The sequence below is a fragment of the Oryzias melastigma genome, linkage group LG20 (assembly GCF_002922805.2).
Source record: "Oryzias melastigma strain HK-1 linkage group LG20, ASM292280v2, whole genome shotgun sequence".
NCBI lineage: Eukaryota > Metazoa > Chordata > Actinopteri > Beloniformes > Adrianichthyidae > Oryzias > Oryzias melastigma.
This window is the reverse complement of record NC_050531.1, coordinates 2978673-2996530: the sequence shown is the minus strand read 5'-3', so window position 1 is coordinate 2996530 and position 17858 is coordinate 2978673. Positions and strand designations below refer to the sequence as shown.

At 40.0% G+C, this 17858-nt stretch overlaps 1 protein-coding gene across 1 annotated transcript in view; it reads right to left on the bottom strand.

The window, feature by feature from the left end:
• myo3a (myosin IIIA) overlaps window positions 1-17858 on the bottom strand; it is a gene marked incomplete in the record, with an annotated part of 78414 nt that overhangs the window by 20258 nt on the left and 40298 nt on the right. The window contains 10 exon segments of the mRNA XM_024279747.2: window positions 1513-1595; window positions 3725-3854; window positions 4729-4817; window positions 5738-5891; window positions 7760-7907; window positions 8077-8287; window positions 11227-11353; window positions 12794-12908; window positions 12986-13084; window positions 15779-15981. Coding sequence (XP_024135515.1) covers window positions 1513-1595; window positions 3725-3854; window positions 4729-4817; window positions 5738-5891; window positions 7760-7907; window positions 8077-8287; window positions 11227-11353; window positions 12794-12908; window positions 12986-13084; window positions 15779-15981 — 1359 coding nt within the window.

Genomic DNA, 17858 nt, shown 5'->3' with positions numbered 1-17858 from the left:
CAGAACTCAAGTCTCATGGGTCAGAACTCAAGTCTCATGGGCTGCAACCCAAGTCTTGCGGGTCGCGAATCAAGTCCTGTGGGCCTCAACCTTAGTCTCAAGGGCAGTGACTCAAGTCTTGATGGTCACGACTCAAGTCTTGCTGGTCGTGACTCAAATCTTGCTGGTCCCGACTCAAGTCTCATGGGCTGCAACCCAAGTCTCGCAGGTCGCGAATCAAGTCCTGTGGGCCCCAACCTTAGTCTCAAGGGCAGTGACTCAAGTCTTGATGGTCGCGACTCAAGTCTTGCTGGTCGTGACTCAAGTCTTGCGGGCCGCGACTCAAGTGGCGTAGATCGCGACTTAAGTCTCGTGAGCCGTGACTCAAATCTTGCTAATTGTGACTTAAGTATTGAGGGCCACGACTCAAGTCTCGTGGGCCGCGACTCAAGTCTTCAGGGTTGCAACTCAAGTCCTGTGGGCCACCACTCTAGTCTTACAGGTCGCAACTCAAGACATGCTGATCATGACTCAAGTCTTGGGGGTTGCAACTGAAGTGGCGTTGATCATGACTTAAGTCTCACGGGCCGCAACCCAAGTCTCACGGGTCACAACTCAAGTCATGCTGGTCGCGACTCAAGTCTCGTGGGTTGGGACTCGAGTCTCGTGAGCCGTGACTAAAGTCTCGTGTGGAGCGACTCACAAGACTCGAGTCAGGTGAGCCATCGGAAGTAACTTGAAGCTGTTTGCAGCGCCTGCTGTCTCTCAAACAAAGACGTTCATGGATCTATTTGTCTGCTTGTGGATGCATCAGGATGGGGCGGAGCAGGGAGCTTGTGGCCCCGCCCATTTCACTTGCTGCATCACACAGAATCTTTTTTCAAATGACATTTTCTCCTCTGTTCCTTTGTTAAATAAATAAATCCAGCTTTAGTCCTAAACTTGTTTATCTATGTCCTCCATTGTCATAAAAATGCCACAAGAACATGTTAAAAACAACGAAAACACAATTTTCTTCAGAGTTAGTCTTTAACAACCGTATGTTCAATGAAGACCAAAACTCAGCTATCTTATAAACAATCAATGGAGGCCAACAAGACTGTTTTCTATAAGTCTACTAATTTTTGAGTCTTGTGACTTTAATCCAAGTCTTCCTCTCTCCTGTTCCAGATGAAGATGTGATTAAGATTAAGGATTAAGAACAGTCAACACATGGTAAATGGGATTAAAAAATGACTTTTAGTACAAGGAGAGCAAACTACAAGAGCATTTAAACACAAAACAATCTTTGTAAACATCTAAAGCTCTTCTACAGTTTAATGTGAAGCATCACTAGAGTCAGTCTGGATCAGTGAAAACTAATAAATGAGATGTATTGATTACCTCGCTAAAGGAAAAAGAACTGTACAAACTTAGCACTCCCATCTTTAACGACAGAAAGCAGAAGAAAGAAAAGAAAACAGTTTTTTAACTTGGTTAGAAAAAGGAGTGAAACAGAAAGGAAAATGTTGGAGACCAAGCAGGAAAAAGTACCTTAGTGAAGTTCATGGTCCGGTTTGGAGTCCGGGGGCCCCCCATCGTGCTCACACCTTTACCTTTGGTGTGGGCCAGGTTTCCTGGGAGAAGACCAAAGAAACAGTCAGTAAAATGTTGTGTAACCAGAACGTGAAACTCTAAAATGAGATTGTTTCTGTGAACAAGACTTTGGGGATTTCATGTTCTGGTAAACAATATTGCTGGGAAATTCCCAGGATAAAAAAAAAAGGCGACAAAAAAACCAATATTAGACGCAGGCGTTGACCTTCATGGCTTCAGGCCACGCTTGATTAAAAACAGCGGGACAATAGCCGAGTGAAAATCACTCGATGGCTGCGAGTAACACAAAGGTTCTCTTCAGCGCCGCTGATCGATTTGGGTTTCTCTGGTGATGAGGTCAGGCCCGCTAGAAAAGCTTCATTGAAGTACGAGCAACAATTCCAACTTCAAAAGAATCGACACCGTAGAATCTTTAAAGTCCTAAAACTCTCTTTGAAGGCATGATGTCCAACTGTTCCTTTAAATCGGGGGTCCCCAAACTTTTTCTTCATAACTGTTTTCTTCTCTGATGGCGGCCGGGGTTGGTTTGTAGGCTAACAGAAAAAGTAGCAAAAAGAGTCTAAATGTAAAGATTTAAGATTTCTTCAGAAAGCCAGACAGCCAAATTTTAAATAATTTCTTTCTGTAATCTTTACAGAAAAAAGAACACTAAAACTAGAAATAACTTAAAAACTAGATATATAGCATTACCTTCAATAGATTAATAGCTGAAGATGCTTAAATTGATAGCTGAAAATGCAGAAGCTGATAGCTAGCTAAAATATTAGCAAATTCTAAATTAGCAAAAACAGCTAGCATGTCGGTAATATTAGCTAAACTTCTAAATAGACGAAAAAAAACGAAAAAAGCCCAAATTAGCTAAAACAACTAAAATGCAGCTGAAATATTAGCTAAATGCCAAAACAGCCTAAAAAATAAAAAAGCCTAAATTAGCCAAAACAGGTAGCAGGCAGCTGAAATATTAGCGAAACTTCAAATTAGCCTAAAAAAGCCTAAATAACCTAAAACAGCTAAAATGCAGCTGAAATATTAGCTAAATGACAAATTAGCTTAAAAAACTGGCAAAATGTCTAATTTAGCCAAAATTGCAAGCTCATAAATACTAGCTAAACTCCAAAACAGCCTAAAAAATAAAAAAGCCTAAATTAGCCAAAACAACTAGAATGCAGCTGAAATATTAGCTAAATGACAAATTAGCTAAAAAATGGAAAAATGTCCAATTTAGCCAAACCAGCTAGCAGAAAGCTGAAATATTAGTTAAGCTCTAAACTGTCCTAAGAAATTGAAAAAAGTCAAAATTAGCTAAAACATCTGGCATGTAAATATCAGCTTAACTCCAAAACAGCCTAAGATATTAACTAACCTCAGAAATAGCCTAAAAAACAAAAAAGCCTAAATTAGCCAAAATAGCTAGCATGTAGCAAAATAGCTAGCATGTGGCTGTAATATTAGCTACATTCCAAATTAGCCCCCCAAAATAGCCCAAATTAGCCAAAACAGCTAGAATGCAGCTGAAATATTCGCTAAATGACAAATTAGCTAAAAAATGAAAACATTTCCAATTTAACCAAACCAGTTAGCATAAAGCTAAAATGTTAATTAAGCTCCAAATTGTCCTAAGAAATTGAAAAAAGTCCAAATTAGCCAAAACATCTAGCATGTAAATATCAGCTGGACTCCAAAACAGCCTAAGATATAAACTAACCTCAGAAATAGCCTAAAAAAACAAAAAAAGCCTAAATTAGCCAAAAAAAATAGCATGCAGCTGAAATATTAGCTAAGCTCCGGAAAAAATATCTTAAAAAAACAAACAAAAAAAACTAAATTAGCAAAACAGCTAGCATATTTGCTGAAATATTAGCTTAGCTTCAAATTAGTCTAAAAAAGCAGAAAAAAATGCCCAAATTAGCTAAAACAGTCAGAATGTAGCTGAAATATTAGCAAAATGCTAAATATGTCTGAAAAAATTGAAAAATGTCTAACAGTTTGGGAGGCCAGGTCAAATGTGGAGGAGGGCCGGATCCGGCCCTCGGGCCGTAGTTTGGGGGCCTCTGCTTTAAATTTAAACTCAGCAGCTCAGCTAAAGCCGGTGTGTGCCTCCAAATGTCTGATGGGAAGGAAAGCAGCCGAGAGAGCGCCGTTTCTGTACCCGTTTTGGTCAGAGGGTGGGTTACGAGCTTCCGGATGAGCTCGTTCTCGGACGACCGCAGCAGCAGGATGATGTCGGCCGGAAGAGTCTCTCGGTTCTTCGCCAAGAAGCCGGCGGCGTTGTAAATCACCTGGAGGTCGGGCGAGAAACCTCTTCTTTAGTGGAAAGTTTTTAAAACTTCATTGAGTCACTTTGAAGACACAAATATATACCTAGAAATCTAACAAAGTATTTTTATCTACTTTCTAGTCAAATGAATGTTTAATCTGATACTAGAAACAGATTTAAAGTTGAGAAGTTTTATAGAGATTTATTCCATAAAATCAAGTCATTTTCTGATAAACATGAATCTTTTTGTTCTCAAAATCCTTTTTATCTCAGGGAAATGTTACTTGTTAATCCTTTCAAATGTCAAATCTAATAAAATTATCCTGACTAAAAACAGGACAAATATACTTTAAGTATTCTAACCTGAGTGAGTCTAGATTCTGTATTTCAGGTTTTATTGAAGACCTACTCTGATAAAAAATGTGTTTTTGTTCTTGTGTTCTTGTTACACATTTCTGGGTATTTCTTTATTTTTAATCATTGGAAGGTTGATAACTGACGTCTGAAAAAGTTCAGAAAGGTGACAAAATATCTGAGTTGGAATCTGGACCTAAACCCTACGTAGGCTGAGGCTGTGAGGGGCTGTAAGCTAGAGGGAGAGCGTGTGAGCAGGGACCTCTCAGCAATAGGGAAGTAAAGGGGGGCGGGGTTACTTTGAGCCAAAAGTCTCGCCCACAACTGCCGCTCTGCAGAAACTATGTCCCAGAAAAAGACAAGTTTTTGAATTGTGGGTAAAAACGTCAAAAATAATAACTAGAAGACGACTGGGAACGCTTTGGAAATAAAACAAAAGACGATCAGTGGGACTTTCATTGTAATTCTAATCTGAAGTAAGGAAATTAGAAGCTAAATGACCTTTAAAAAATATGACCAATAGAAAAACAATCGTCGCTCACCTTCCCTGCATAGTGATGAATTCCGAAGCCCAAATCGACTCGCTTTGGTCTCCAGAAACTTTTTGTCTTGAGATTATCTTCAAATTTCTCTGAAATACAAACAAACTCGTTGATAATCTTCACAGATGCTGATTGATGTTCAATTAACTCACTGACTGTCAATATTTAAAGGATTAGTCCAGTTTTGGCTAATGTGACTTCCTGGTTTTATTGTTCTTTAGTAGAATATAATGAAATAGGCTAGAAGAGAACAGAATAGAATAGAATAGGCTAGAATAGAATAGGCCAAGCTAAACTAGATTAGACAAAGTTAAGATAGAATGAAATAGGCTAGAGTAGTCTAGACTAGTCTAGGCTAGAATAGAGTAGACTAGAATAGCATGGAATAGATTAGGCTAAACTAGGCTAGGCTAGAATAGAGTAGACTAGAATAATATGGAATAGATTAGGATAGACTAGGCTAGACTAAAATAGACTAGACTAAGCTTTGTTAGGCTAGACTAACCTAGGCTAGATTAGAATAGAATAGGATAGACTCGACTAGATTAGAATTGACTAGGCAAGATTAGAATAGACTTGGCTAGACTCGACTAGGCTAGATTAGAATAGACTATGCAAGATTAGAATAGAATAGGCTAGACTCAACTAGGATAGATTAGAATATACTAGGCTAGATTACAATAGACTAGCCTAGTCTAGACTAGAATAGAATAGGCTAGACTCAACTAGGCTAGATTAGAATAGACTATGCTAGAATAGAATGGAATAGAATAGGCTAGGCTGGACTAGACTAGCCTAGGCTACGCTAGGCTAGGCTAGGCTAGAATAGAATAGAATAGACTGGACTTGATTAGATTAGACTGGACTTGATTAGATTAGACTTGAATAGAATAGAAAACCTTTATTATCACTAAATGCAGTATAATGAAATCTTAAAACTGTCATAACGAGGTGACATGCTAACGAGGTAGCGTGCTAACGAGGTAGCGTGCTAACGAGGTGGACCGACCTACGAGTGTCTGGTCAGTGGCCTGCGGGAAGCGGCTCTCTTCGTCCAGCAGCGACAGCATTCCCATGGGCTTCTGCAGGAACAGGTCCAGGAGCGGCCGGTTGTCCTCGTACTCGATCATCCGAGCGTCCACCTCCTCGTTCAGGTACTCGTCCTGGACAGGAAGTGGGAGGGGTCAGCATTCAGGTGAAGTTTACTCCGTCTTTAAGTCTAATGCCGTGAATGCTAACGAGATATTTACATTTGAAGCATTTGTCACCATATATATGAGATTTTTTTGTTTTTTAGGTTTTGAATTTTGGTTTGGTCTGAACTGTTTTGGATCTTTTATATTTTATCTGCCATTTCAATGAAAAGGTACGAAAGTTTTACTACTTTTTTAAAGGTATGTTTATGAACCACAGATAAGGGGTTAAATCGGGAGCAGCTTCACGCGAAGAAACAAAAAACTGACCTCATGTTTTAATCGTATTTTATCTGTAGTTCAAGTTATGAACTGACCAATCAAATACCTCGATAAAGGTGGGTGGAGCCTGCTGGCCTCCACGTCCAACCAGATTTCATGTACCCTGCTTTCAAGTAATAGGAGTGCAGCCTTCCAACAAGCTCGGTCTTGATTGGTGAGAGTGGTTGTCATAGAAACTCGGACCAATCACAGCGGATGTCACTGATGTCGTCTGGCTCCAACATGGCGGCGTTCGTATCCAGAAAAAATGACGAAATCGGCAAAAGGATGAAATGGAAAAATTGACTTCATTTGGTGGAGATGGAAGTAAACCGTTTTCTGTTGGTGACATCACACTCACTCGGTCCAGTTCTTATGGTCGTCCCTCCTCTGATGTGGCTCCGCCCCCAAGCAAATTAGGCTAACATGAAAAAATGAAAATCCTGAATGTAAACTAAGTTAAAGACTGAAAACAAAAGTTTTGAGTTTTTTATGGTTCTAATGCATTTACTTTGACATTTTCAGTATTTCTTTCAAGTTTACATTTTTAATTGACAATTTAAATTGTTCAAATTTTCAATATTTCAAAATTAAAATATTAATAAATTAAGGGTGGAGAATAAAAAATACAGAAGCGTTTTTTTTATTATTGTTTTAAACTTTTACGTTTGCAGTTTTTACATTTTTTCTTTCTGATATTTTTTTTACATTTTCCATATTTATTTAAAGTTTTATTTTTTTAAATTTACAAGATTACAAACTTTAGAGTCTAAAACGGTCTTCAAAATGTCAATTATTATTTTTTAAACTTTAAAATCTGATTTTTCATCCAGATTTGATCCATACAGACGGCTCCTATTATTTAAATCAGCTTAGAAAAGAAAAGAAATTTAAATAAAAAATTAGTAAAGATTTTACCTGATTTTTTTTCCCATCAAATTCATAAAATTTTATTGCTTTTAGTGGTGTTTTTTTTTTCATCTGCTGGATGGAGATCATAAAAATGAGATCAGCTTCACTTTGGATTCATTGGATCTGTTGTGGGAGGATGTGATGACTCAGCAGAACTAAAGTCTCTCTTCAGTGAATAATAGGACAGAATGAGGACAACAAAACAAAAATCTATTTTCCTGACATGGAGGACGTGTCAGAACCGCAGCGAGGACGCACGTGGAAGTGCGACCACTCGTGCACAGACCACCAGGTGCCGACTCTCAGCTCACAGAGCTCCCCGAACAGAACAGTGTGTTTCTGGGCCCGGCTCCAACAACCCCCAAGAGTCCGTTTAAGTCCAACATTAAGTGCCTTCAGTCCCTAATTGACCCTCGTTTGGGATGATTTATAGCTCCTCTCCGTGGGGGAGTCCAAATCATTTAACACTAGCAAACCGTGCTCCGCCCCCCCAGGGCCAAACACCCCCACGAGGGTTCATGAAGCAAGAATCCTCATTCCACCCAAACAAAGCCATCCCTTCAAGCGCGCTGACAGACGATGACATGTTTGTGCCATTTAGATGGAAATGAGGAGCGGGAGAGCCCATTCTCGCCGCGGGGGGGTCTGTGGGGGGGTTTGTCTACCTGCTCCCAAGCAAAGATGTGCTGGTTGAAGTAAAACTGGATCTGCTCGTTGGCGATGTTGATGCAGAGCTGCTCGAAGGAGTTCTTCTTGAAGTTTTCAAAACCAAAAATGTCCAGGATGCCGATGTTGAGGCCTTTCTCCGCTTCTCTGCAAACACGGAACGTTTTCAGTCTCAATTAAAGCTGAAATCTCATCAGTCGCAACTGAAAGCTCAGACAAAAACATCAACATTCTCAAAATAATAGAGAAATCATCATTTATATTTAATTTTCCCAAAGAGTTTGGTGAACTCCAAGATTTTCCGTGGCTCTCTCACCCCAGCTGGCTGTCGGGCCGCAGCAGCGCGTTGATCCGGTTGACGATCCAGCTGAAGAGGCGTCCGTAGAGGGCTTTGCCCATGGCGTCCCTCACCTCCACCGCTTTCTCCACCGTGTTGGGCCGGACGATCGTCTCCCCCCGGGCCACCACGCAATGAGACGTCAGGGCCTCCTGGAGCTCGTCGGAGCGGATCCGCAGCAGAGAGGCCACTGGTGGGAGTTCAGAGACGTACGTTAGCGCCAACGAAGGAGACGGGAAAAGGGCCACGAATAGATCCTGTGGCTCAGAAAGATCCATCACAGCTGATGATCCATACAGGAATCATCAAAGCGAAACGAACCAGACATTTTGCACCAAACTTCTTCCAAATCTGAGCACACATACAATCATTGGATAGCAACAGTCCAGAGTGACTTCCATTTCAAGTTCAAGACCCGTTGAGCACGTTCTTGAGCGGACGTCACGTTCTTGGTGTGTAGCGTCAGAGTCTCTGAGCCAGGAGTGCCCAAACTTTTTCACTCAAAGGACCAAAATCTAAATGGAAACGGGCAATATTTTTTTGGATATCATGAAATAAAAGTAGAAAATAGAGAATATGGTTTAATTTATTTATTTAGACTCTGTATTCTTTAAGGTAACACACATTATCTTTATTTGTAAATAATGTTTATATCTTTATTCTTCTGTAAATGTCTAATTCTGAAACAGCCAAATTTCCCAGCTTGGGATGAATAAAGTATTTCTATTCTATTTGTAAGAATAAAAAATAACATTCATCTCTGAAACCTTTAACATTTAGGCCTCACTGACCATTTTTAATTAAAAAACAAGAGCAAACTAACAAACTTTCCTCCAATAAAAACAACAAACTGGGATCCTGCTGAGAGACGTGGAGCTGCTCTTTAGACTTCATCTGTTTGTCACTGCCGCTGTCGCTCCGTCTCGGCTAGCTAAAAAAGGTAGCCAGAAAACTAATCTGCAGCCACAACTTGGTGGGCAAAAAGATAACGTTAGGCCACACTTTGGACACCCCTGGTCTAAACCAGGGCTCTTGCAGAGCCACATGTGGCTCTTTTATCTCTCTATGGTGGCTCTCTGGCTGAAGAAAGATAAAATAATGGTAATTTTAAAAAAAAAATTGAGTTTAGCTTCAATTTTAGCAAAATGCTAACTTTTTTTCTCGTTTTTTCCCCACTGGAGGTTTTAGTCTAATTTGAAGTTTAGCTAATGTTTAAGAAAGAATCATGATGTTTTCAGCTAATTTGTTATCTACGGAAGTTTTTCTGGGATAATTTAGAATCTAGCTTCTATTTTAGCAACATGCTAACATCTTTAACTTATTTTGTTTACTGAGGAATTTAAGCTATTTTGGAGTTCAGCTAGGAATTAAAAAAAGCTAGCTTTCTTGGGTAATTTGGCATCTGATTTGTTTTTTATGCTAATTTTGAGTTTAGCTAATGTTTTAGCAACATATGCTAACATTTTTGGCTAATTTGTTATCTACTGGAGTTTTAATGCTAATTTAGAGTTTAGCTTTTCTTTTAGCAACATGCTAACATTTTTGGATGATTTAATTTACTGAGGAATTTTATGCTAATTTGGAGTTTAGCTAATAATTAAGTAACAAGATAGATTTTTCGCTAATTTGGCCTCTACTAAAGGTAAAAGATACGGCTCCTTCCAGGTTTTGATCAGTAGAAAACGAGACCAGATGGCTCTTTTACTGTTAAAGCAGGAGTCTGCAACCTGCGGCTCCAGAGCCACATGAGGCTCTTTTACCTCTCTATGGTGGCTCTCTGGCTGAAGAAAAAATAAAATAAGTCATTTAAAAAAATTTAGAGCTCAGCTTCTGTTTTAGCAACATGCTAACGTTTTTTGCTAGCTTGGGGTTTTTAGGCTAATTTAGAGTTTAGCTTCTATTTTAGCAACATGCTAATGTTTTTGACTAATTTAGTTTACTGAGGAATTTTATGCTAATTTAGAGTTTAGCTTCTGTTTTAGCAACATGCTAACATTTTTGACTAATTTAGTTTACTGAGGAATTTTGGCTATTATTATTTAAGCTAGTAATAATCAATGAGCTAGCTTTTTTTTGGCTAATTTGGCATCTGATGAGCTTTTATGCTAATTTGGAGTTTAGTCAATATTTTAGCAATAGGCTAACATTTTTTATCTACTGGTATTTTTAGGCTAATTTAGAGTTTAGTTTTTATTTTATGCTAACATTTTTGACTGATTTTACTTACTCAGGATTTTTATTCTAATTCGATTGCAACTAGTAATTATGCAACAAGCTAGTTTTTTTTCTCGCTAATTTAGCCTCTGCTAAAGGTAAAAGATAAAAACAAAACATTTTGAGACGTGATAGCTTCTTTTCATATTTTTGCTTTTGTTCGTGCCAAAAATACTTCACATAATTCACATTTACTAAAAAATAAAAAATGAGAATGTCATGAATGCCAATCCAATTTTCTTAAAGGCTGAAGTGAGACTATGCGGCTCCTTCAAGGTTTTGATTAGTAGAAAACAAGACCAGATGGCCCTTTTACTATTGAAGGTTGCCGACCTCTGCTCTAAACCAACATGACTGCTCTCACCAGCTTCTCTTTCATTCCTGATGACACTCTTTGGACACACCTCTTCACCTTTTTCCTACACTCTCCATTGCTCTGAACAGCTGCTCTGTCCTTTAAAGTCCTCTCCGTTCCACTGAAGTTCCTCTCATCCACACACAGATCCTTGGTCTTTCTGTGGATGACCTTCATTCCTCTCCTCTCCAGAGACAACCTCCACCTCTCTAGATGTTCCTCCACATTCTCCCTGCTTTCACTATAGATCACAGTGTCATCTGCAAACATGAAGATCCACAGAGATTCCTGTCTAACATCATCTGTTCGTCTGTCCATCACCACAGAAACCAGAAGGAGCTCAAAGCTGATTCTCAGCGTCGTCCCACCTCCACCTGGGACTCCTCATGACGTCTCTCCACAGACTTCCATCTCTCATCGTGTCCTCAAAGACTTCCAAATCACAACTCCTCCCTCTGTCATAAACTTTCTCTCGACATACAGACTCAACTCCTTCTTTCCCATAACTTCACTGAGTCTCATCAGTTTCTACAACCTCCCTTCCTCCACTCTTCTCTCACCGTTCTCCAGCACCGGCATGTTGGTGATGTTGCTCTTGTCTGTTTGGTGCTCTGACGCCACGGCGGAGAACTCGATGTCCCCAGAGTTGAGGATGGCCGCCAGCGTGCTGTAAACGCTGCCCAGCTCCTGCAAACGAGAGCAGACAGTCTGTGGGAACATCTGCATACGGAACGAACTGCATTGTGGGTCGTCTGAGGGGAGCAGCAGAATGAGAAGCTGCTGCAGAGTGATTACAGGATAAGTATTATTGACGTGCAGATCCCGGGAGCAATCAGTTCTCTGAGGCTCATTAGCCTTCGCAAAGTCAGCCGCTCACAGTCAGCGGTCAAGAAAAGAAGAAAAACTTAAAGAAATCTGTGAACTCTGACTAACAAAGTCGGAGTTTCAGGTAGAAGCTGCAACAACTAGTGATGAATTAAAGTACATTTAATTAAAAATGATGAGTTTAGAGCGCTGTGAGAATATCTGTGTCAATTTTACGATCTACTTAAAAAAAAAGTGTTTTTAACATGTTCTTGTGTTTTTCTCTCATGATGGAAGAAATATATAAATACAACTCAGATTAAATTCAGATTTTTTAATATTTATTTATTCAAATTGCTGTGAATCAGGAGCAGATGCAAAAATGTTGTTTGAAAAAGCTGTCGCTGTGATGTAGAAACTACAATTGGCTCCGCCTCATTCTGATGGATCCACAAATAGATCCATGAACGTCTTTGTTTTCCTCGTCTGAGCTGGAATCTGGATCAGAACTGCTCCTGTATTGCTCGTTATTTTTGTTGCACCGTTAGCTTGGGGGTGTGAGGGCTGTAAGCTAGTGGGAGGTGATGGGAAGTGGGGGCGGGCTTACTCCATGCCAACAGTCCCGTCCACAAGTGAATTTCTAATGACATTTGTGCCGTTCTGCACAAACTAAGTCCTAGAAAACGAAAAGTTTTAAGATTTTGACTAAAAACTGCTTCAAAATAATTTAAAGACGACTGGAAACTCTTTGAAAATGGACCAAAAGTTAGATTCACGGCATTGAGGAAGAATGTTTCTCTTTTGAAAATGCATAAAAGCAGAAAAAAAGAGCAAAAACGGAGCAACAACTCACTCAAACACTGTCACCACTGTCCGGCATGGTGGTGGGAGGGTGATAATCGGGGCTGCTTTCGCAGCTACACGAACTTCTGTTTAACTTAGACATAAAAAATAAAAGTATGCTGATTTCTTCATCAATTCGTCTTCAGAACCTGCTAAATCCCTGTACGTTGCTGGAGCCTATCAGTCACACTCACGTAAGCTACAAAGTGTGTTTTTGGACTGTGGGAGGAGACCTAACAGGGATTTGAACCTGTGAGGTAACCGCTACACCACTACTGGATTCAAACTCAACAAATCCCTGCAAATCTCATCCGAGAGAGGCAGAATTTTTAGCATTTTGATGGCGTGTTTGCTCATCTGCTAGTCCTACAGCGGCTTTATTGGCCCGTTAGCATGTTCGTACACATGCTAGCTTTAGCAGCAGAGAGTGGGCGGAGCTCTGCATGTCGGCTTGATCAGAGGAAATCTGCTCTTCTCTACCTCCAGGGTGAAGCCGATGACCTTGAAACACTGTTCCACCGCGTCAAACTGCTCCTTGTAGAAGGCGTTGCTCACTATGTCCGGCCCTAATTTGATGTGCTCGTTACACAGATACCTGCGGAGGGAAAACACGGCGGGACGTCAGCGGAGAGTGGCGGCTGCAGAGTCCAGGACTCACGTCTGTCCACTCACTTTGGGGTTTTGCTGTCAGAGAGCTTGTAGTGGGCCAGCTTCTTCCTGTCCGCCAGACCAGCATAGATGTAGTAGAAGATGTGGAAGTTCCTCTCTCCTCTGTGGAAACAGGAGCTCAAAGGTTACACAGAACCGCAGGAAACACAGAGATTACATTATTCTGAAAAATCTTTGTGACTGTGTGTCCCTGCAATCAATGTCATGACTTGATATAAAAGCCGTGACATACTTGTAAAAGTCATTTAACAGGCTAGAGTGCAAACCACTCCACCACCATGCCGCCCTTGATTCATCAGTCAGATAAACAAATGAGTTCATCAGTTCCAGACTCTGATGTAACAGCTGGATTTGTTGGAACACCTGATTTTTATTCTGCCTTTTATCTGAGGCATCTTAAAACCTAAACGTTTGTTAACTAGAATCTTCTCCACACAGAGGATTTGAAAAGGATCCGCTCAGAAAAAGTTGGTCTTTTGCCTGTTAAATGTTCAGAGTCAAGTGCTTTAAACGACTAAAAGTGTAAATACTTTAGAAAATTTGCCTTCAAACTAGATTAGTTTGCAAACATGTAAATAAATAAGAGGCATCGGTGTAAAGAGTCTAAAACCACAACAGTCGCAGAAGCTTCTGTTTGTTTAAACCCAGCCAGCGAGGCCAAGTGGCTCCATGTGGTTTAAAAGTGGTCAGAAAATGTGGGCCCGATTGGGTTCGTCCACAGTCTCTATGGTGGCCCCACCTGTGTTTTCTCACATTGTCTTAAATAGGGAGTAGTGGTGAACTCGCTACGCTAGCAAGCCGCCCGGTGGACAGCGTGGCGAGTTAGTGAGCTCTTCTGTAAGCTAGCGGGCTCCACTGCAGCATGCTATTGAGCTCCGTTGTAGTAAACTAGCGAGTTCTGCAGTAGGGAGCTAGCAAGTGCCACTGTTTTGAGTTAGCGACCTCCACTGCATTGAGACAGCAAGTTGTGCTGTAGCATGCTAGCTAGCTCCAATTTATTGAGCAAGCAAATTCCTCCGTTTTGAGCTAGTAAACTCCACTGTTACATGCCAGTGTGCTCCGCTGTAGCATGCTAGTGAGTTTCTCTGTAGCAAGCTAGCAAGCTTCGCTGTTTGAGCTAGCAAACTCTGCTGTAGTATGCTAGTGTGCTCCACTGTAATATGCTAGTGAGTTTCTCTGTAGAAACCTACCGAGCTCTGCTGTATTGAGCCAGCAAGCATTGCAGTATTGAGCTAGCAAATTCCACTGTAGCATGCTAGCAAGCTCCGCTGTTTGAGCTAGCAAACTCTGCTGTATTGCGCTAGCAAGCTCCGCTGTAGTAGGCCAGGAAGCTCCGCTGTAGTATGCTAGGAAGCTCCGCTGTTTGAGCTAGCAAGCACTGCAGTATTGAGCTAACAAATTCCACTGTAGCATGCTAGGAAGCTCCGCTGTTTGAGCTAGCAAACTCTGCTGTAGCATGCTAGCAAACTTCGCTGTATTGAGCTAGCAAACTCTAGTGTATTGAGCTAGCAAGCTCCACTGTGGCATGCTAGCTAGCCTCATTTTATTGAGCTAGCAAGCATTGTAGTATTGAGCTAGCAAACTCTAGTGTATTGCACTAGCAAGCTCCGCTGTGTGCATGCTAGCTAGCCTCACTTTATTGAGCTCCACTGTATTGAGCTTGCAAACTTGCTAGTGTGCTCCACTGTTGTATGCTATGAGGTTCTCTGTAGCAAGGTTACAAGCTCTGCTGTTTTGAGCTAGCAAACAATGCTGTATTGAGTTTGCAAGCTCTGCTGTAGCATGCTATGGAGCATTTTTTTCTCTGCTGTATTGAACTAGCAAGTTCTACTGTTGTATGCTAGCGTGTTCTGCTGTATTTAGTTAGCAAGTTCCGCTGTTTTGAGCTAGTAAACTCTGCTATAGCATGCTAGCAAACTTTGCTGTATTGAGCTAGCAAGCATTGCAGTATTGCGCTAGCTAGCTCCGCTAGCAAACTTGCTAGTGAGCTCCGCTGTAGTATGCTAATGAGGTTCTCTGTAGCAATGTTACGAGCTCCGCTGTATTGAGCTAGCAAGTTCCACTGTTGTATGCTAGCGAGTTCTGCTGTATTTAGTTAGCCAGCTCTGCTGTTTTGTGCTAGCAAACCGCTGTAGCGTGCTGAGTAAGCTAACTTACTCAGTGTCCACTTAAGCCCATGCGGCCACCACGAATACTGTGGACAAGCCCACTAGGGGTCCAGCTTTTCTGACCACTGGTCTGACCAAACATATAGAACTCACCTGGCTATGCTGGCTGGGAACTTTCTCTTTTAAGCATCATTTACATGCATTTAACTAAACATTTTTTAGTTTTAACAGCAGAAATCCAACAAGGTGTCAAACCAGAGAAAACCTTCCTGTCAGAACATCTCCTGAGGAAAAACAGCAGATTATTCTTCTCTGAACAGCAGCGGCACACGCTCCTCCTAAATCAGGCCCTCTCAGCCTTCTGTCTGTTTTCTAATGACACGCTTGCGTTTGCCTTTGAAGTTCCTGCAAGGACCACAATCTTTGATCAAACAGGAAATAAGCTCGGCCCTCCACTTGACCCGCCCCGCTCCCCAGACAGAAGATAAGAGGACCAGCCCGAGTGACGGAGCTGCTCGCTGAAGGCAAATGTCAGCGGTTTGAAATGGAGAATTAGAGGTGAACTTGAGGAAAGAAGACAGTCAATTACACACTGATCTGAGGCCGCTGGCTGGAAAAATAACCTTTGAGTTCCTGCGGTTTTCAGAAAAGGACAACATTTAAATGTCTGTGAGCTTCAGAGACGTACATGGCCTGGTGGATGACTCTGGACTTCTCCAGCAGGTACTCTGATATCTTCGCTCCGACCACCGTCCCTCCGCAGGTGAACTTCATCTCCAGGTACTTCCCGAAGCGGCTGGAGTTGTCGTTGATGACGGTGCAGGCGTTTCCAAAGGCCTCCACCAGGCTGTTGACCAGCAGGATTTTCTCCTGGAGTGTCCGATTGTTGGCCTGAAAAAAAAAAAAAAAAAAAAAAACACATTCAGACCAAAGAAGAAGCAACAAAGTGGCCCTTCTGTTAGCCAGAATCTACCATAAAAGAGTGAATGATGAAGCTAAATATAATATCAATTAAGATGCAAATCTGAAGTGGGAGCAGCTGGAGCGTCAGCTGACTCACATCAGGACACTCAAGGACACAGAAGTAGCATTTTAGACAGAATCTACAGAAGATAGAAGAAGTTTTTAAGAAAAAAATAACTGAATGTTTAGTAATCATTCACACAATAGTGAGTCTCCGCCTCCTTTCCGTACGTTTTCCAGCACAAAAAACTCAATCACATTTTCAGAGATTTCAGCAATATTGGTATCAAGGTTCAGCTTGTATTTTTGGTATTCATAAACTTTATTTTTTTTAAATGAGTAAAATATGCCCCAGAAGAAATGAATAAGAAAGTCTTCAAATTTCATAATTTTAAGTAGATTAGCAACAAACCTTTAAATATATTTATAGGATATGTTTTCATCTTTTATAGTAATTTTCAAAAAATTTAGAGCTTAGCTTCTAATGTAGCAACATGCTAACGTTTTTGGCTAATTTGTCATCTACTGAGGTTTTTTAGGCTAATTTAGAGTTTAGCTTCTATTTTAGCAACATGCTAATGTGTTCGAAATTATCATAAAAAAACCTCAGTAAATAACAAATTAGCCAAAAACGTTAGCATGTTGCTAAAATATAAGATAAACTCTAAATTAGCATAAGAAAACTTAGTAGATACCAAACTAGCAAAAAAAAGTTAGCACATTGCTTAAATTCTAGCTAAACTCCAAAAATAGTTTAAAATTCCTCAGTAAACTAAATTAGTCAAAAACGTTAGCATGTGACTAAAATAGAAACTAAATTTATCTTCCATTTTAGTCACATGCTAACGTTTTTGTTTAATTTTGTTTACTGGGGAATTTTAGGATATTTTGGAGTTTATCTGGTATATAAGCAGCGAGCTAGCTTTTTTTTTTTTTTAGCTAATTTGGTATCTACTGAGGTTTTTTTTATGCTAATTTAGAGTTTAGCTTCTATTTTAGCAAAATGCTAATGTTTTTGGCTAATTTGTCATCTACTGAGGTTTTTTTATGCTAATTTAGAGTTTAGCTTCTATTTTAGCAACATGCTAACGTTTTAGACTAATTTAGTTTACTGAGTAATCTTGGACTATTTTGGAGTTTAGCTAGAATTGAGACAATATGCTAGCTTTTTTTTGGCTAATTTGGTATCTGCTAAATTTTCTTATGCTAATTTGGAGTTTCTATAGTAGTTTAGCAACATGCTAACGTTTTTGGCTAATTTGTCATTTACTGGGGTTTATATAGGCTAATTTTTAAGCTTAGCTTCTATTTTTTAGCTTCTAACGTTTTTGACCAATTTAGTTTACAGAGGAATTTTAGGCTATTTTTTCGTTTAGCTAGTATTAAAGCAATATGCTAGTTTTTTTTTTTTGCATCTACTGAGGTTTTTTGGGCAAAATTTTGAGTTAAGCTCATATTTAAGCAACAACACTAAATAGTTTTGCAAAATAGGCATGTGTTAGGAATTTTACAACAAATTTTTCAGATATGTTAGTAAACTTCAGCGCTCTTTCATGGTTCTTGAACAAAATTTCAAGTCTTTTAGCATTATTATCTTTTAGCTTTTGTATTTTCAGCAAATCCCTTCAGAAATTAAAGTAAATTCCATCACCATTTTCAGCACAAAGCTTCAGGATCTTCAGCAACTACTTTCAGCAAAAAGCATTCACACTAGCATTATCAACTTTTCTAGTTAAAAATGTGTTTTTAATCATTTTTTCTCACAAAAATCGTTCAACCACAATGCATTGTGGTCTATATTTGCT